Here is an 18260-nt window from a genome sequence, read left to right as displayed (position 1 = left end):
ATGGAAAATAAGGTTATCAGGAGTAGTCATCATGGCTTTACCAAGGGTAAATTATGGTTGACTAATCTGATAGCATTCTATGATGCTGTAACCAAATGGGTAGATTCAGGAAGACCAGTGGATGTAATTTGACTTGGCCTTAGCAAGGTTTTTGACACTGTCTCTCATAACATCCTTGTGAGCAAGCTCAGGGAGTGAGGGATAGAAGAGCAGGTAGTGAGTTGGGTTAGAAACTGGTTACACAACAGTGTGCAAAGCATGGTGATCAACAGTGCCATGTTCAGCTGGAGAGCTCTAACAAGTGGAGGTGCCTATGGATCAGTGCAGGGTCCAGTCCTGTTCAATATCATCAGTGCCACTGGTGAAGGTACAGACAAGGTTCAATAAGGACAAGAGCAGAGTCCTGCACCTCACAATGAACAATAAACGGCACCAGTATAGGCTGGGAGGTGATCTGCTGGAGAGCAGCCTTGTGGAGAAAGACCTGGAGTGCTGGTGGACAAGAAGCTACTCATGGGACAGCAGTCTGCCCTTTTGGCCAAGGCCAGTGGGGTCCTGGAGTGCATTAAGAGGAGTGTGGCCAGCAGAACTAGGGACATTCCACTCCCCCTCTACTCTGCCCTAGTGAGGCCTCCCCTGGAATACTGCATCCAGTTCTGAGCTCCCCAGTTCAGGAGGGACAGGAATCTACTTGAAGTTCAAAAGGATGATTAAGGAACTGGAGCACTGTGCCTTAAGGGAAGGCTGAGAGACTTGGTGCTTTTTAGTCTGGAGAGAAGACAGGGGATCTAATAAATGGATACAAATACATGAGAGCTATGTGTCAGAAAGGATGGGACAGCCTCTTCTTACTTGTGCCCTGTGACAGGATAAAAAGTACAACACAGGAAGTCCACCTCTATACGAGGAAGAACTTCTTTACTGTAAGAGTCACAGATCACTGGAGCAGGCTCCCATGAGTGGTTGTGAAATCTCCATCTCTGGAGACTTTCAAGACTTGTCTGGATGTGCTCCTGTGGAACCTACACTAGAATGTATGGTCCTGCTTTGGCAGGGGGATAGTACTCAAGTATCTCCAGAGGTTCCTTCCAAACTCTAAGATCCTGTGATGGCATTCTCAGAGCATGCTGTTCTGAGTGCCAAGAAAAGCACAAAACCAGCGTGTCAGTGCATAACTACAGTTTTCCAACAATGAGAAACACTCAACTAAGTTAAAGGTGCCAGGCCTTTTAATGCTGACATTATTGTAAGTTTTCCAGACAGAATTTCAAGGTGTTTTAATCAGTTTGTCAGCATTCATTAGGCACTGGAATGGGCTGCCTGGGGAGGTGGTGGAGTCGTCGTCCCTGGGGCAGTTCAAGGCAAGGTTGGATGTGGCACTTGGTGCCATGGTCTAGCCTTGGGCACTGTGGTAAAGGGTTGGACTTGATGATCTGTGAGGTCTCTTCCAACCTTGGTGATACTGTGATACTGTGATACTGTGATCCTCTACCCCTAACCTCTAACACATGAGAATCTACAGCATCAGATTCCTAATTTCACACAACAGTTCTCTGCCGTTTGAGCAAACCGAGAAAGTAGTAGCAGAAGAATGCTGCTGCCTTCCACTTGGACTGTCACTGAAGCAAAATGGAAACATAAGTTTTGATACTAGATTTCAGTGCAGACTACATGACAGCAAATGATTAAAAAAAACCTAGCCATGTAGACATAGGAAAAAGACATCTACAATACACCTTATTGATTAGTTTCTTGAAATTTCTCCTGCCTCTTACTCTGATTTTCAGTCTGTCTGTAGTACTTGTCCTCCCTACAGCTGCTGCACTCTTTGACTCAGATTTAATTTTATACTCTTATGCCTTGCCTCAGCTCCTGCCTACGTTGCTACTGTTTTACGCCTTAAGGCTTGGTAAGCTATGCCACCAATGCATTAAAAATAGTCACTTCTTAATGTTTCAAGACCAGGTAAGAATTCTGCAAAAGAAAGTGAACTTTTTTTTGCAGACTTTAATCCCTGCTAAGCACACAAGCTTTCCAATACCTAGAAAATAGGCCATATCTCAAAAAAAAAATTGGTACTGAAATTCAGAAGTTCTATCAAGTTTTCTGCCAAGTCTGATGTGCAAAACTGAATGCCACATGTAAGGTAAGTTTAAAGGATTTTGGAAATTAACATGTTAATGGTTAAAAAATAGTTTACTAATTCATTGTTCCATATTTATCATTATCACTTTATTTAAAAAACAACCCTTAAGATCTGGAACTGTACAATGCATACTAAGGGACAGCTTCTTGAAGCAACTGTGGATATTTAAGAGAATCTGAGTAAAGCAGAAAGGCATCCACTGCAATAAGCATCAAATGGAGTAGAATAGGGACTATTCTCATTCGTAGGTGGCACTGATGTCTTAAGCAGAAATCAAACGTTGAGACTAGAGCATTTACAAAGAAGTAACCACTTCCTGAACAATTTTTTGCTTCTATATGTATATATAGTATCTGCAGAAGTGTGACAGTGACCCTGTGATATAGCCACAGAACAACTAAGTAATCTTTGGGAAGTTCAAACTGTAGTACCAAAGTGTGCTGAAATGCTTCTTGCAGACAGAAATGTGTACTTTCCTTACAATAGGTTATCAAATAAGCAACAGTCACATGTAGTTTGAGACTACATCATTCTCTCACTACACCTAAAAATTACTCAAGAGGAAGTTAATCAGACAGTGAAAACAATGGACTATTTCAGACAAAAAGAACACTGGTACTCGTGAGAAGACAACACACTTAAAAACACAAAACAAACCAGAAAACTATCCAAAACTGTTAAATGCTTCCTACTTACTGGCAGCAACTGGAGAACCCAAAAGAGATCCAACATTGATTGGAGGAGGCAGAGCTGATGCAAACCTCATTTGTGCTTCTCCACCATACCTAAGGATTACATGCAAAGACAAGATTTTCTCACATCTCGTATCCATCCCACTTCATTTTCTTGTCTGAGAATTCTTTTGGGGATTCTTTTTAAAGGAGTGAATGAAATAAACGGCATCATCTTTCAGAAATACTTTAGTGTACAATACTTTCAGACAGACAAAAGATCTACAATAAGCCATCTTGCTTAAGCCAGGTAATTAGAATCTGTGTACCTGCTCCAATTCCAAGGATGTACAGTACATAAGACACATGGAAGACTAACAAATCCTCCAGTGTGGAAGTCTTACTCAATTTGTAATGGTTTAATAGCAAACCAATCCAATGCAAAAAATAGCATTCATTTATGACCTAGAAACATCAGGCCTTGAGCACATTAAGCCCATTTCAATATAAATGTCTTTGATGCAACAATCAAGAACTACAATATATTAATAAATACCCCAAATGAACAAAACAAAAAACCAAACCCTCCCCAAAAATTAAAAAAAAACACCTGCCTCTTTACCAGATGTCTCAGTTGGTTTCATTAAAAGATATTACCACACACTGCACTTCAATGAACTGAGATATTGTGAAGCAGAGATCAAGCACATAAAGGACACTTACATTCTGAATAGCTTCCCACATATCCAAGAGGGGAACTAACCAGAACCACATGTACCAGAAGCTTTCCTCATAGATGACCTCCAAATTCATGCAAAAGCACATTCCACCAGGTCTATGCTAATCTTAAAACAAAACCTGTTCAGGCAGCAGTTTAAAAAGCCTCTACAATTATTTACTGGCTGTAGTGGCTGTAAGTATAATATTCAGAGCAACCTCAAGTTGAGTTACCTGAAGAATGCTCGAGTAGCCCATGCAGACACTTCTCTATCACATGCAGCATTAGAACACGCCAAGATAAGGCAAGTGGCACAGGCCTGATCCTCCTAGAAAATATTACATTATTAGTGTAGTAGTTTATTTAAGAAACACATAGAATTTTCACTGCTCAATAACTAAACCACAAACATTTCTCACATCAATTTTAGACGGCAAGGACATCAGCTTTTGTGATTTGTAGACATGAAGTACATCAATGAGGCATCCTGCTGTGACAGGTAAGTCTGTTATACACAATTCTTGAAAGCTCAGTACAAGTCTGTCACTTAATGATGACTAGTGGTCATGCAATTTCTACAGAAACTTGCATTAAGTTTGAACAAAAATTCAAGTAATGGCTTGCATATTCCAATTGTCTGTTAAAACAGCATTTATTATGTCCTACCAATGAACAAGAGAACAATTCCAGTAAGCATTTCTTACAGATACTAATTGGTATCAGTCAAATCAAGATTGTGAGCCACAACAGCTCTCCTCATTTGTACAAGTGGTCTGTGTTCTGTTCAAAATACATGTATACTCTTTCCAAGGGCAAAATGTTTTTGAAACTCTTCCCACCCTTGCTATTAGATGAACTTCTCTCCTAACCTAAAAACTCCTTCTGCATACAAGACCTAATAATTTCAGGTAAACTGATTTACACTTCCATTTCCAGCTCTAAGAATGAGAAGTTATTTCTCGTACAAGTTCTTTCATGTAGACAATACAAGAAAAAGCTAATACTTTAATCAGTACATGACATGCTATGAACTTCAAGTTAACAACAAAAAGGTACCAAAAAAAATTGTTTAAGCTTAAATAATATATCTGCCATTTTACATTACAAGTTGGAAGTTCTTACCTGATGTAACTTGAAAAATCTTTCAATCTCTTCTCCATCTCCACCTACGTTGCTAACAAGCAGATGCCGCAACTGATCAACAGGTCTGAGTTTATGAAACATAAAGCTCCCCTAAAAGTAACGCAAAGTTAGAATAAAATGGTCTTTACTGTGGCCATCTCCACATCCCCTCTCCACAATGCTTGTCTTTCATATTCTGAATTTTCTATGGTTTTTTAATGTTGATGATGCCTAACACCTCGTTCCATTCACATGCAGAAATTACTATATACTGAAATAGCATTAAACACTCCAAAAACCAATTTTATTTTGCTGCTCTTAGTCTAACATGAAGCATGCAATACAAGCACATAGAAATCTTTGACAAAAAGAATGACTTTATCTTGGAAATCCACAAAATTGCCTGGGTAAAGAACACAATTGAAGAATTCATGATCAAGGGCTTGGTAAGACTCTACACTACCTTGGCTACATCCACATTAAGTACCAAAAAAAGACCTGATGAATGCCTTCAACAAAACAGTAGCTATTAAACAAATGCAGCTTAGATCTAGAAATTCCAAGAAATTAGTAAGCTTTTATCCCCTCAATTGCTTATTGGTTAAAATATTAAGTGCTCTAAAATACTGTTAAATGCAATCAGAAAAGAGAACTAAGGAAGTTACCTTTTCTGTTGTGTTCTTGAAAAAAAAAACCCACACATTTGGCACGTGTATGGCAAAGTAGTAATTATTCAAACTAACTGCTAACAACATTTACTTAAACTATTTCCAGCATCTGCCTTAGTTTCAATAATCATAACAGTCATGAGTATAAACAAGACTAAAAGAATTTTGCAAATAGTCTTTATCTAGAAGGGTCTGTGGTGACCTATAAAAACTATCACCACACTGTACAAAAGCAGTTGATCCAACAGCTTTCAGTAAATTTAAAGTAAGTATGATTTTAGCAAATCTTCTTCCTTATTCCTAATGTTAAGGATATAATCCTTAAAACATGTCCAAAAAATCTGTAAACATTTACAACCTTCAATAAGCCTTCCAACTTTATGCTTATGTCAGAGGAAATTAGAAGAGTAAAAGAAACACTCACCTGGGCAGAAAGCACAATGAACTTCTTAGGTGGCAGCATGTGTTGCTGCACAACAACAGGTGAATCAGTTATTGGAATAATGTCTTTATTTAGTGGTGTTACAATCTTCTGAAGTTTGAATTCGTCAATAGCCGAAAGAGCCCAGGAATGTCCATCAACACGTGTGGTCATCTGAACAGCAGACAGCAACAATTGAGATGATGTCTAACAGACACAGATTTTGTACATCCATGGTGCTATTTTACTATTTATCACTTCAAATTACACAGAATAAAGTCTACTGTTGACACAAGAAAATCTGAAAAGAAGTCAATTCTTGTATTGTCTAATAGCACATTGCCAAATTTACAGCTATAGATACACTGCTGCTTTTGGGAGACAAGTAATAGTTTGCATTTAAACTTAAATCAACTTGCAAAGTAGAATCCTCAAATGCTGCAGAAATATAAAAAGCAGCAACCTGCTAACCACTTCAGGACTAAGTACCAAAAGTATAATGAATTGAAATTATTTATTAATGAATCAAAGAAATACTGTAACAAAATCAGAAGGGTTTACAAGATTTTTACATCAGTCAGCAGTTACTTCAAACGTAACTGAAGAAGAGGCAGAGAGACAGTCATAGTGTAGTGAAGGCATTCCACAAAACTACATAAACTAACAAGGAAGAACTGCTGTTTGCGGACATGCTGCGGTTTTGTTTAGGAAACCCACCTGTAAATTTCTGTCAAATGTCTTGAAAGAGAGAGATCAGCACTTCAGATATTCACATGTAAGTTTTTGTGGGGATCGAAGGGGAACGATTACCCAACACCTTTGTAAGTTATCAGAAGGGTAGACAAAGCAAAACCTGACTTGGAAACCTGTAACTGTCTCTCCATTCTCTCCAACTCTATTGCTACTCCTTCAACAGTACTATTTTTTGACCTATCGCTTCTCTGCTTCAGCAGCAGAGCGCAAGCTTCTTTTAAAGCTGGATATACATCATATGTTCTCCCTGAATTGATGCATAAAGCAACTAACCCCCTTTAGATCACCCATACAAATCTACTTATGCAACAACTGGGTTAAAAGAAAATCAGGAAAACTAAAATAACCAAGACATTAATCATGTCTAAAATTTTGTGGTATAGAAGAAAACCAAAGTTTCTGGAAGCTATATTTTAAACAATCCTTGATAAATATGATTTGCATAAAAAGTCACTATGAACTGTGTAATTATGTCCTCCTGTCCTTGCAGCATGCTGTATTTTTGAACATTAATTAGAAGGCAACTGTATTTGATACACAGAACAGCCACAAAGTATGGCTGAACAAGGAACTCCTACCAAGGAATCACTTTCCATTCACTGACAAAACTGTCTAGTTGCTTTTACAAAGCTGCTTCTTGAAAGAAAAATAAGCATTCCAAATTCCTCATGGAAGTTTTCCATGAGTTGAGTCTCTTGCATATGTATTATTCAAGTATCTTTTATAAAAAAGGCAAAAAAAAAATCTAGTTTCTACCCAATTGTATATACATCTGTTTTAGTACCTGCGTTTCCATCATTGGCTTTTGAAATGGAAAAGAATCATGGTTGATACACCACAGGATGTCATTATCCTCATTCTCTGAAGCTGCCATCAGCAGGACCCCTGGAAAGAACAGTGATACAAAGTTTGTACACAAAAGCAATTACCCTGTGGTGGATTGAAGTTATTCCCAAACAAAATAACCAGATGGCTTGGAAGCAAATAAAGCTATGTATTTACAGCAAGCTAAAATTTACAAACATGAAATACAATGCTTATGTGCAGAAGTATATTTACAAATATTTAGAAATAACACAAAGATCCTCACAGTGACCCCCATGAGTGGTTCTTCAGGCTCCCTGGATGAAGCCCAGAAAGTGCTACCCACAACCTTCTTTCTCCCCACCCAGTGGGGAGAAGGCTGTAGTTCACAGTATCACAGTATCATCAGGGTTGGAAGAGACCTCACAGATCATCAAGTCCAACCCTTTACCACAGAGCTCAAGGCTAGACCATGGCACCAAGTGCCACGTCCAATCTTGCATTGAACTGCCCCAGGGATGGCGACTCCACCACCTCCCCGGGCAGCCCATTCCAGTGTCCAATGACTCTCTCAGTGAAGAACTTTCTCCTCATCTCCAGCCTAAATCTCCCCCGACGCAGCCTGAGGCTATGTCCTCTTGTTCTGGCGCTGGCCACCTGAGAGAAGAGAGCAACCTCCTCCTGGCCACAACCACCCCTCAGGTAGTTGTAGACAGCAATAAGGTCACCCCTGAGCCTCCTCTTCTCCAGGCTAAACAATCCCAGCTCCCTCAGCCTCTCCTCGTAGGGCTGTGCTCAGGGCCTCTCACCAGCCTCGTCGCCCTTCTCTGGACACGCTCAAGCATCTCAGTGTCCCTCCTAAACTGGGGGGCCCAGAACTGAACACAGGACTGAAGGTGTGGTCTAACCAGTGCAGAGTACAGGGGCAGAATGACCTCCCTGCTCCTGCTGACCACACCATTCCTGATGCAGGCCAGGATGCCACTGGCTCTCTTGGCCACCTGGCCACACTGCTGGCTCATGTTCAGGTGGGTATCAATCAGTACCCCCAGATCCCTCTCTGTCTGGCTGCTCTCCAGCCACTCCGACCCCAGCCTGTATCTCTGCATGGGGTTGTTGTGGCCAAAGTGCAGCACCCTGCACTTGGAGCTATTGAACCCTATCCCCTTGGACTCTGACCATCTGTGCAGGTGGTCAAGGTCCCGCTGCAGAGCCCTTCTGCCCTCCAACTCAGTCACATCTGCCCCCAGCTTGGTGTCATCTGCAAACTTGCTGATGACTGACTCCATGCCCTCATCCAGATCCTCGATGAAGATGTTAAAGAGGATGGGGCCCAGCACTGATCCCTGAGGGACACCACTAGTGACAGCCACCAGCTGGATGTGGCACCATTCACCACCACTCTCTGGGTCCGGCCCTCCAGCCAGTTCCTAACTCAGCACAGAGTGTTGCCATCCAAGCCATGGGCTGACAGTTTAGCCAGCAGTTTGCTGTGGGGGACAGTGTCAAAGTTGTTATTTACTCAGCCAAAGCTAGTGCAGAATTCAGTTAGCACAAAGGAGGGAAGAGCAAGAGCAAACAGGAGGCAGAAAGACAAAGGAAGAAAATCGTTTATACAGCAGATTATATACTAGTCCAGCAAACAAATGAAACTATATAATCTTACTGTTGTTTTTCTGCAACCAATTCTTTATTTAAACTTTTAAATGAAACTAGAGTGTTAACTCTTTCACATGAGATGCAAATCGACTATTTCATTCCTTGTTGACCAAAAAAAAACCAAACAAACCAGTCTTTAAGTCTTAATCTTGCAGTTTGAACAGTAAACAGTGTCCTGGAGTCCTGTACCCCTAAATGCCTCTCCTGCCCGGGCTTCGGGGGAAGTGGGAAAAGCTGCCTGGTTTCCCTCCCCCCTCGCCTGCCCTGCAGCCGTGAAGGGGGGGAGGACTGCCCCGTGAGTTCCCGCGCTGGAGCCAGGCTGGGATTGGCCGTGCGCTTTCGCGCCTAAGGTGTGGTAACTCTGCCCTTTGTCTAGCGAAGGTTATAACTATTGGGGGTCTTCCTGCCTTTGGGTTTCCCGCTTTGGAGTTTGCCTGTGCCTGGACGTATGTCTCTGCCTGAGCTCACACACTCCCCTCGGCTGGACTGCAGAGAGACCTTCAAGGATTTGCTTTCCTATTGACACCTTTGTGTGCCTAACGACCCTTAACGATTCACCTGCAGCCACTGAAAGGAAGAGGGAGACAGACTGCAGGAGTCAGCCTGAGTGAGTTATTTGGCTTAGCTTAATTTAGTAAGAAACCACTATTAATTAATAGCTGAGGCCTTTTCCAACTTCTGACTTCCAATATAGTCAGATTATTGATGGTATCCTGGTAGGTTAATTCTCATGCAACTGAATCTGCTTATTAAACTAAATTAATCTTTGTATATATAGTTGTGGGGGCAGGTTTTTGGGAAAATAAAAAAATAACTATTTTTGATAAATTCCCGACTCGGCCACATATTAATTCCTGCTCTCCGCAACAACAGTATCTACTGAGTTTGTGTATTAAAGAGTTCTTCTGTTAACATCATTTGCCATTTACTCTCAGGTACAAACAACATAGACTGGAACAGGTAAAACATATCTCAAAAATCAGATGTTTAAATAGATCATGGAGGAAAAAAGTCAGAGAATGGTTTAGGTTGGAAAGGACCTCAAAGATATCCAGCTCCAACCCCCTGCCATAGGCAGGGACACCTCCCACTAGAACAAGTCACTCAAGGCCTCATCCAACCTAGCTTTGAACACCTCCAGGGAGAGAGCAGCCACAACCTCCCTGGGCAACCTGCACCAGTGTCTCATCACCCTCAGTGGGAAGAGCCCTTTCCTAACATCTGCGAGCTTAAACCCATTACACCTCATCCTGTCATTGAAATAGTAAATTGTCCCTCCTCAGCCTCCCTGTAGGTCTCCTTCTGATACTGGAAGGCCACTATAATGTCTCTTCGAAGCCTTCTCTTCTCCAGGCTGCAGAGCCCCAACTCTTGTAGCCTGTCCTAACAGCAGAGCTGCTGCAGCCCTCTCAGAATCTTTGTGGCCCTCCTCCAGACTTGCTCCAACATGTCAGTGTCCTTGTGTTGTGGGCTCCAGAACTGTACACAGTACTCCAGGTAGGGTCTGATTAGAGCAGAGTAAAGGGGCAGAATCCCCTCACTTGCCCTGATGGCCCTACTTCTCTTGCTGCAGCCCAGCACATAGTTGCTGTCTGGGCTACATGTGCATACTACTGGCTCATATTGTGCTTTTCATCAAGCCAGACCCCCAGGTCCTTTTCCTCAGGGCTGCTCTCAGCCATTTGCCACCAAGCCTGGAGTTGTGCTTTGGATTGCACTGACCCAGATGCAGGAATAACTTCAAGGGTAAAAACCAGTACCTGTGACTGAAAGAGTCAGCAGTGTAGAGACATTTCTGCAGTACTTAAAATTTGGCCTACAACGAGAGGTGAGAAAGCTGGGACCATATGGGAATTGTTTGTATCTTAATATAATATCAGGAGCTAAAGCTTAAGAAATAAACACTAAATTCAATATAAGGCACTAAATAGGTAATAAGCCTATTCTATTCTCTGTCTTCAAGAGCTAATCACACATGCCTGGAGACATACAGGCAAATTTGAACACATTACGTTTTATCAGGAGATTAGAAGAAAAGAATAAAAATTGATCAACACATTGAGAGAGTTCTCTGTTCAAATCCTGCAGATGAACTAAATTCTGAAAAGTGACAACCATACACTTTCAAAACCTGATTAATATACAGAAGCCATACATAATTTGCAGTTATTCCCACTACTTCAAATGCCTGAGGATAATCATTATTTTGTATGATAATGATAAAACAAACAACAACCCACACACACCCAACCGAACAAAACAACCAACAAAAAAAAAATCTGAGCTATATTCCACTGCTTACCTTTGCTATAAAGAGCTCTGTGAACTTTTGCAGGCTTCTCCACATTAGAAGAAGCTGAAAACCCAGGTGGCAAACGGACATGAACCAAGGTTAACATGGAAGGGCGAGCTGTTGGATGCTTAAATTGTGAAGTACTGAAATACAGTCGGACACCTGAGCAAAAGATATTGAGTCATAATTTTGCCAAACAGGTACAGATATTATTTATCACTTACCAAAGTGGGGAATTACAAATGCTTTCTTACCTGCATGTGTGATGGCCAGTAGTTGGCAGTCTATGGATTCAGAATTTTCTATCACTGCTATTTGAACAATAGGCTTGAATACAGAACGGTCTATTGTTCTAAAAAATAAAATGACAAAAAAACCCCATACAGTGCAAGTCCAATGAAATAAACAAAACATTTTCTCCAAAACTATAAGCCTTAAAGGAAGCTTTTTACATTGTAACTGCCATATGGATACCTGGCAATACTCCCAGCAGCAGCAACTACAGCATTTTGTGGAAGAGAAGTAACTCTGGTCATTCCTTCACCATCTTGCCCAAGATCGTAAACCTGTAATTCAATAATACAGCTCAGTGATTTGCGAATGAATTAATAAAGCCTCACGCATCAAGCAGCAACTCTACTTTCACTTTATCCTCATGTTCCCATATAGTTGGGTGTAAAATAAATGGATATGCTAAAGAATTAAGTATTTCAGGTCTTCAGCACACACTTTGTTACAAAAAGATAATCTGGAGTAACATCCTGACTCAAATACAGAGAATTCCCAGGTACTGAGGAAAATTTGAAAAGTCATATACATGTTAGTAACATAGCAAACAGAAACTAGAAGTCAACATACTTGCAGCACTCCTTTTTCTGAGCGGGTGTATAAGATATTTCGGGAGTTGTCAATGGCAATTTGAACTACAGGATCTGGGGAAGGGGGGAAAATAAGGGAGAACCAGTAAATCAATGTATTTGGTGAAAACAAGACACACTTAATAGTCTTATAGATATTCTAAGTTAACAAAAACTGCAGGAGTCCCACACAGGACTTCTAATCGAAGGGATTTAGGATTAAAATTTAACACAATTATCAGCAAACTAAAACTGAAAAGTAATTGTTCACTAAACAATGAAACAGATTCTGTTTGCAGCAGTTCCTCTAAGCACATAAAACTTCCTACTCTATGTTATCTTCGCTCATAAAATGTCAAACTCTCCAGGCTTTAGTATCTATGTCCTGAACCAGACACACAAGTAAGCAACCTAATCTTTATAGCCATGAATTCATTAAACAAAACTCATTAACAATAAACTCTGAGTAAGTAAACTATTAGGTCTGACTTCTTATTAGCAATATTATTAAAAGAGTGTATTAAACTGCTGGGCAAGCCTTTAACATCAGTACTCACCATCTTGTGAAAAAGTGAACTGTAAAAATGAAGGAACGAGGAAAGACAGCATGCTCCTTGAATGATTAATTTTTCTACAGCGCTGGCTGAACCAGCCTGCTTCAGCCTGTATTTTGATACAAATAGCATTAAATGAAAAAAAAACAAAGTTATAATAAAAATTAACAGGACAACTACAAAAAGTAAAAAAATCTAACTACACAACACTGATGTCATATTTGAAGTATGTATCCAGTGACAAATCGATGATCATTAAAAGTGAAATTTTACACTAAGAAAAAGGTGCAGGACATCACTTATCTGATTTTGAATCTGATCAAAGCTGCATTGCTATTCCTCATATGATTACTACTACTTAAAAGAAAATGCATCTACATTGAGGTAGACATGAAGCTATCCATGGGAGAGCAACATGTTCTTGTGGCCAAGGAGGTGCATTAAGAGGAGCGTGGCCAGCAGATTGAGGGAAGTTCTCTTCCCCTTATACTCTGACCTCATTTGCAATATCGCATTAAGTTTTGTGCTCCCTAGTTCAGGAGAGACAGAGATCTACTGCAGAGAGTCCAAGGAAGGGGCTGAAGCACTGCCTTACAAGGAAAGGCTGAGGAACCTAGTGCTTTTTGGTCTGGGTAAGAAAAGACTGAGATGGGATCCAATGAATGTTCATAAATATCTGAGGGCTGGGGGTCAGGAGGGAGGGGACAGCCTCTTCTCAGTTGTGCCCTGTGATGGAACAAAGTCTAATGGGTATAAACTACAGCACAAGAAGTTCCACCTCATCATAAGGATGAATTTCTTTACTGTAAGGGTCATGGAGCACTGGAACAGGTCCCCCAGAGAGGTTGTGGAGTCTCCTTCTCTGGAGATTTCCAAGACCTATCTGGATGTGCTCCTGTGTGACTTGTGATAGATTATGGTCCTGCACTGGCATGGTGATTGGATTCCATCTACAGAGGTCCCTTCCAACCTCTAATATCATGTAAGCTTGTGTCAGAGCTGCCAAGCAACCAAACTATGCAACATAATTATGGAAGGAAAAAAAATGGCAAATTTGATGTGTTTTAGAACTCCTAGTGGGTAGACTGCAACTTCATTAAACAATGAAAATTGTCTATATGTAAAACCTATAGTCACCTGGTATGCTACTTCGTATAGGCAGCCATCTTTTCCAGCCAAAAAGATACGCCCATTATCAGTAGATGTTATCGCCTGAATGTATGTATTGTCAGTAGGAAGAGAATAGAGAGGATCTGGCAGCAGCTGCATGCCACCAGACATACTGTCATTGAGTGATCCAGTACCTTAAAATACATAAATTATGTTAGAAGAACTTAAAGCTGTTACAGGTCTGCAACAAAAAACATTTTGTAAACTGGAAAAGTGACAGCAAATCTCAGAATTACTAAACACATTCTGCAATACTAAATACATTCTCCAAGGTGAGCTGCAGAGTAATAAATGTTCTGGTTTAAAAAAAAATTCTCCTTGTACATGTCAAAGTACAGAAATGTACTGGGTTTAATTTATATTAATTTTCATCCCTGAAATGCAAGAAGTCCAAAACAGAGATTTCTTGTTCCTCCCCCACCTCATTTACATGGAGAGTGTATAAGAAAGAAAAAAATACTGTAATCCTCTCACTTTCTCAAAGCAACTCTGTATTTTCTCTATTAATACACATATACTACTAAAAAAACAGTATCAGGTTTTCAGTTTCTGTGGTTGGGACACAAATGCCAGGTTAAACTGTTTCAAGTTCCACACCCATGTCTTCTCTGCTTCTGCAATATGTCATTTAATTAACAGGAGTACCTGTGTCAAAGAACAGGACTTTTTGATCTTTTTATGTTAAACAGCTCAGGAATACTGTTCAACACTCCTTATGAGAAGCCAGGATCCACCAAGAGCACACTCCCTAAAATTAATTCCTTCTGTCCATAATGTGACTTTAAAATTAGCCAGGTGCACGTGGCACTGACTTATTTTGTTGTGGTTTGGATTTGCTGCTGTTTTGGGATTTCTTTGGATTATTTATGGGGAGGAGGTGTTGGGTTTTTAATATCTGCTAAGAGACACGTGTATTTGTTGAAACACAACTGAATGACAGGAGATGAGAAATTTACCTGCTTGTATATTAGCATAGCTGAGCCCTAAAATCACAATGTCCACAGGGGTAGCCAGAACAAGCAAGTGCCGTACATGAGGCTGGAAGATGCCTAAACAAAAGGGAGAAAATGAAACTTTAGTTTGCACCATCCTCTCAGATAACAAGAACATACCCACTGGAAAGATGTATCAAATACAACTAATTCCTCTAAATAGTTAAGACCTTGTGATGTGTTGAAATTCTGGAATTAGGAAGGAGTTAGAAGTCCACCTTCCAGTTCATGAAACGGAAGATCTTAAAAATTACTTTCTTTAAAACTTCTTTTAAATTCAGCCCTACTGCAATTCCAGGTTTGACTTCAACATTAAGCAGTAGCTACCAAAAGAACTGGGAAGCTCATAAACCAGAAACTCATGTATGTTACCACATGAATACATGTAAATTTATAACCAGTACAAGTGTTAAGTGCATGACATAGCAAAAAAAAATCCAAGATTGTCAGTGTGCCTTGTAATTAATTTTGTGTTTTTACAAATGAAACAAACCCATGTATCTTGCGTGTTGCATTAAGGATACCATCCTGATGTTTGCCAGACTCAGATTTCTGGACTGGAACTATTTGGTAAAATTAACATTTGCCTCTCAAGTACCCAATATGGACTCGCTCTAACACAAGTTCAGAAACTTAAAGCAATTAAATGGTTCAATTGTTCAAAGCAACAGTTACAGCAGGTTTGAGATTACCAGTCCTAAATGCACTAACTTCAAGGTGGTCTCAGGTTAAACTTTTGCAGTAGCTCTAACAGAAATGCTGTAAAAATGAAGTGGTATATGCAAGGCATAATTCTCAACAGGAAAGGTTAGGTGGAGGAAAGGGTGCAGAGCCCATCAGCCATCCTCAATTCACAGCTGCTGCAAGTAGTGGCCACTCTGCACACCCCTCCTTGGGGTACTACTGCCATTAGCATGAATGTGCCCTGGTACCAGGGGCAACAGGCATCCCTCTCAGGAGTTTTATAACCCAGCCCAGGTTATCCCTGCCTTCTATGAGTCATTCAGCATGATTTGGGAAAAAAGTTGAGCAACATATGACTGTGTTTAGCATGTACTTAATTTTCTTTATTAGTATATTGAATGGAGTCAACTTGAATATGGAAATTGGAGCTAATTATGCAAAGGTTTCTCCTCAGGAACCCCAGCCCTCAGGATCTGCTTTGAAGTTGGGTGTTTGTTATTTGAGCCCCATGTCACTACTTCTAGCTAAAACAGGGTCATCTTATCTTCATGTCACTCCTTCCTTCAGCTCTTCAGCAGGTCAGATTTGTGAATCTTCATTTAACACAAGCAGCTGCTAACTGTAAAAGGCCCTCACTCTGAAGCATGCTAAATCAACTTGCCTTCCTGTCCCATATCAAGATAGGCACAAACTACAGATTTTCACATAGGCATATTTTAAAAAGATATGGAACATTAAAAAACTACCTAATTCTAGTCACTGTCATAGTCCTTACCTTCCTTTGGCTTTGCAAGACCCACTGCAAGAATAGTTTCACTAAGGCCATCAAAATATACCAGATCTCCCCTGTCAAATGAACAAAGAAAACCCCAAATAACTTGCATAAAATTTGTCACATAATACCACATAATATAGAAATAACATCAGATTCTGTATACTTAGAAGTTTGTAACGCTTAAGTGTAATACTCTGAAACAGTCTACATCTTTTGCACAATGAAGCACCTGCAATGTGGATTAACATCAAGACAGAATCACTTTCTTTCCCATGAAAATCACCTAACCCGGGAATTCTCAGCCTTCTCCCTAGCACCTTCTGATTAACATCATGCAGCATTGTTTCATTTGAAGAAGGTATTTAATACATTGTGACACAATATAGACATATGGTTAGGAGCCAACGTGAGCCACAATCTAAACTTTCAGTTTCTCAGGAAATGCAACAGTGTGTACAAAGCAATTCTTACTGAAAGAAGTCTTTACATGAAGGTGAATAAAAAAAACAAACCTGTGAATGATAAACACACCTGCCACTTTAAAAGCGCACTTTTTATGCATCTTTAAAATACGCTATGAAGAAGACCTTCAATCACAATACTGCAAAGTGCAACGGTATGTTATTTATCATTGTGGGAATGACTGGTCATTGTACACACCTAAAAATACTTACTAAGTCTGTTTAGAAACATTAGGCAATTAGTATTTTTTTTTCTACTTTTTTAACATAAGCAAAGCCTTAGCATAAACACAGCTACAACTTCAGAATACTAGCTAGGTCTAATCATAAGCAGGTGCATTTTCCTCTCTTTCATACATAGATTATTTGGCAGCAATACTGTTAGCTCTTAGAAACCCCTAAACACTTATTATTCAGAAGTCTTAGTAAAACCTAAAAACAAAGATATGTTCAACTCAACACCTCTGTGCTACCAATAAACAATCTCCTACCACTGCAATTGCTTTATTCTTGTATAATATTAGTAAAACCTAATTGGGAACACACTCTCTACATACCCATCTTCATAGTTCCACATAAAGATATCACTGTCAATGGTCAGCCAAGCTCTGCTGATTTCTGGAAATACCCCCATCATACAATTGCACTGCATATCTGAAGCACTGCTGATGTAAGGACTAAATGCATTTAAGTTAGCAAAGGCAAAAATCATTGGAACATTAAAAAAAAAAATAGTATCACTTTACCTACAGTAGGACACCAACTGTGTACCAGAAACACTTTAATTCCAGCAGTGTCACTTGGCAAATGGACCTTGTCACTCCTTGCAAGCATGATGAAGGGAGTGAGAACAGCCCCAAAGCTCACAACAATAAAAACTAGGGTACATTACAGAAGAAAAGTTGTTCTAGTATTTTTCATAAGGATACGTCCAAATTGTTCCACTAGCTCTGGGGGAAGTGGAACTCTGCGAACTGAGCTGATTTCTGGAAGATTAGGTATTGACAGCAAACCTGGTCCTTGCAAAGGATAATCCATATCTGCCATACCAGAAACAGTAGGGTTACCTGCAAGTAAGAGCAACGAAAACAAATCAGACTTCTTATAAAGAAATTCATTAGAAAGGTTTAATCTCTTCATTTTACCTGAATGTTTTCCATTTTGTGAAATCAAAATTAGACCAATTGCATTTCCCATTTTATTTTAGACTAGTAACACAAGCCTTCAAACTAAGTAGAAAAAAAGGTCTTGATACCGCACATTATTTTTAGCATGTAAATGCCACTACTCTCAAAATCTGTGAACAAGATTCTATAGGAGCAGGACTATAAAGAATAAATCTAAATCTTGAATCACACATGAGCAAACATTTGCAAACGAACTCTTACCATAACTAATCTGAAACTCTGCCTATTCTTTACTTCTCTTTTCCTGTGATACTCTCCAGTCCTTTTTTTTCACTGTATGGCTTTTACACCAAAAATAACATGAACAATCTAAAAAGCTGATCTG

At 39.9% G+C, this 18260-nt stretch overlaps 1 protein-coding gene across 1 annotated transcript in view; it reads right to left on the bottom strand.

The window, feature by feature from the left end:
• The window catches only part of NUP155 (nucleoporin 155), a 35341-nt gene that overhangs the window by 16114 nt on the left and 967 nt on the right, over nt 1-18260 (bottom strand). The window contains exons 2-16 of the mRNA XM_064140007.1: nt 17678-17815; nt 17306-17402; nt 16288-16358; nt 14793-14885; nt 13804-13970; nt 12670-12775; nt 12114-12187; nt 11730-11821; nt 11510-11607; nt 11265-11417; nt 7284-7384; nt 5750-5920; nt 4658-4768; nt 3769-3863; nt 2843-2931 (exon numbers count right to left, since the gene is read on the bottom strand). Of these exons, the coding sequence (XP_063996077.1) occupies nt 2843-2931; nt 3769-3863; nt 4658-4768; nt 5750-5920; nt 7284-7384; nt 11265-11417; nt 11510-11607; nt 11730-11821; nt 12114-12187; nt 12670-12775; nt 13804-13970; nt 14793-14885; nt 16288-16358; nt 17306-17402; nt 17678-17815 (1656 nt within the window). The remainder of the gene's footprint in view (nt 1-2842; nt 2932-3768; nt 3864-4657; nt 4769-5749; nt 5921-7283; nt 7385-11264; nt 11418-11509; nt 11608-11729; nt 11822-12113; nt 12188-12669; nt 12776-13803; nt 13971-14792; nt 14886-16287; nt 16359-17305; nt 17403-17677; nt 17816-18260) is intronic.

The sequence above is a fragment of the Pogoniulus pusillus genome, chromosome Z (genome assembly GCF_015220805.1).
Source record: "Pogoniulus pusillus isolate bPogPus1 chromosome Z, bPogPus1.pri, whole genome shotgun sequence".
NCBI lineage: Eukaryota > Metazoa > Chordata > Aves > Piciformes > Lybiidae > Pogoniulus > Pogoniulus pusillus.
This window is presented reverse-complemented; position numbering and strand designations above follow the sequence as displayed.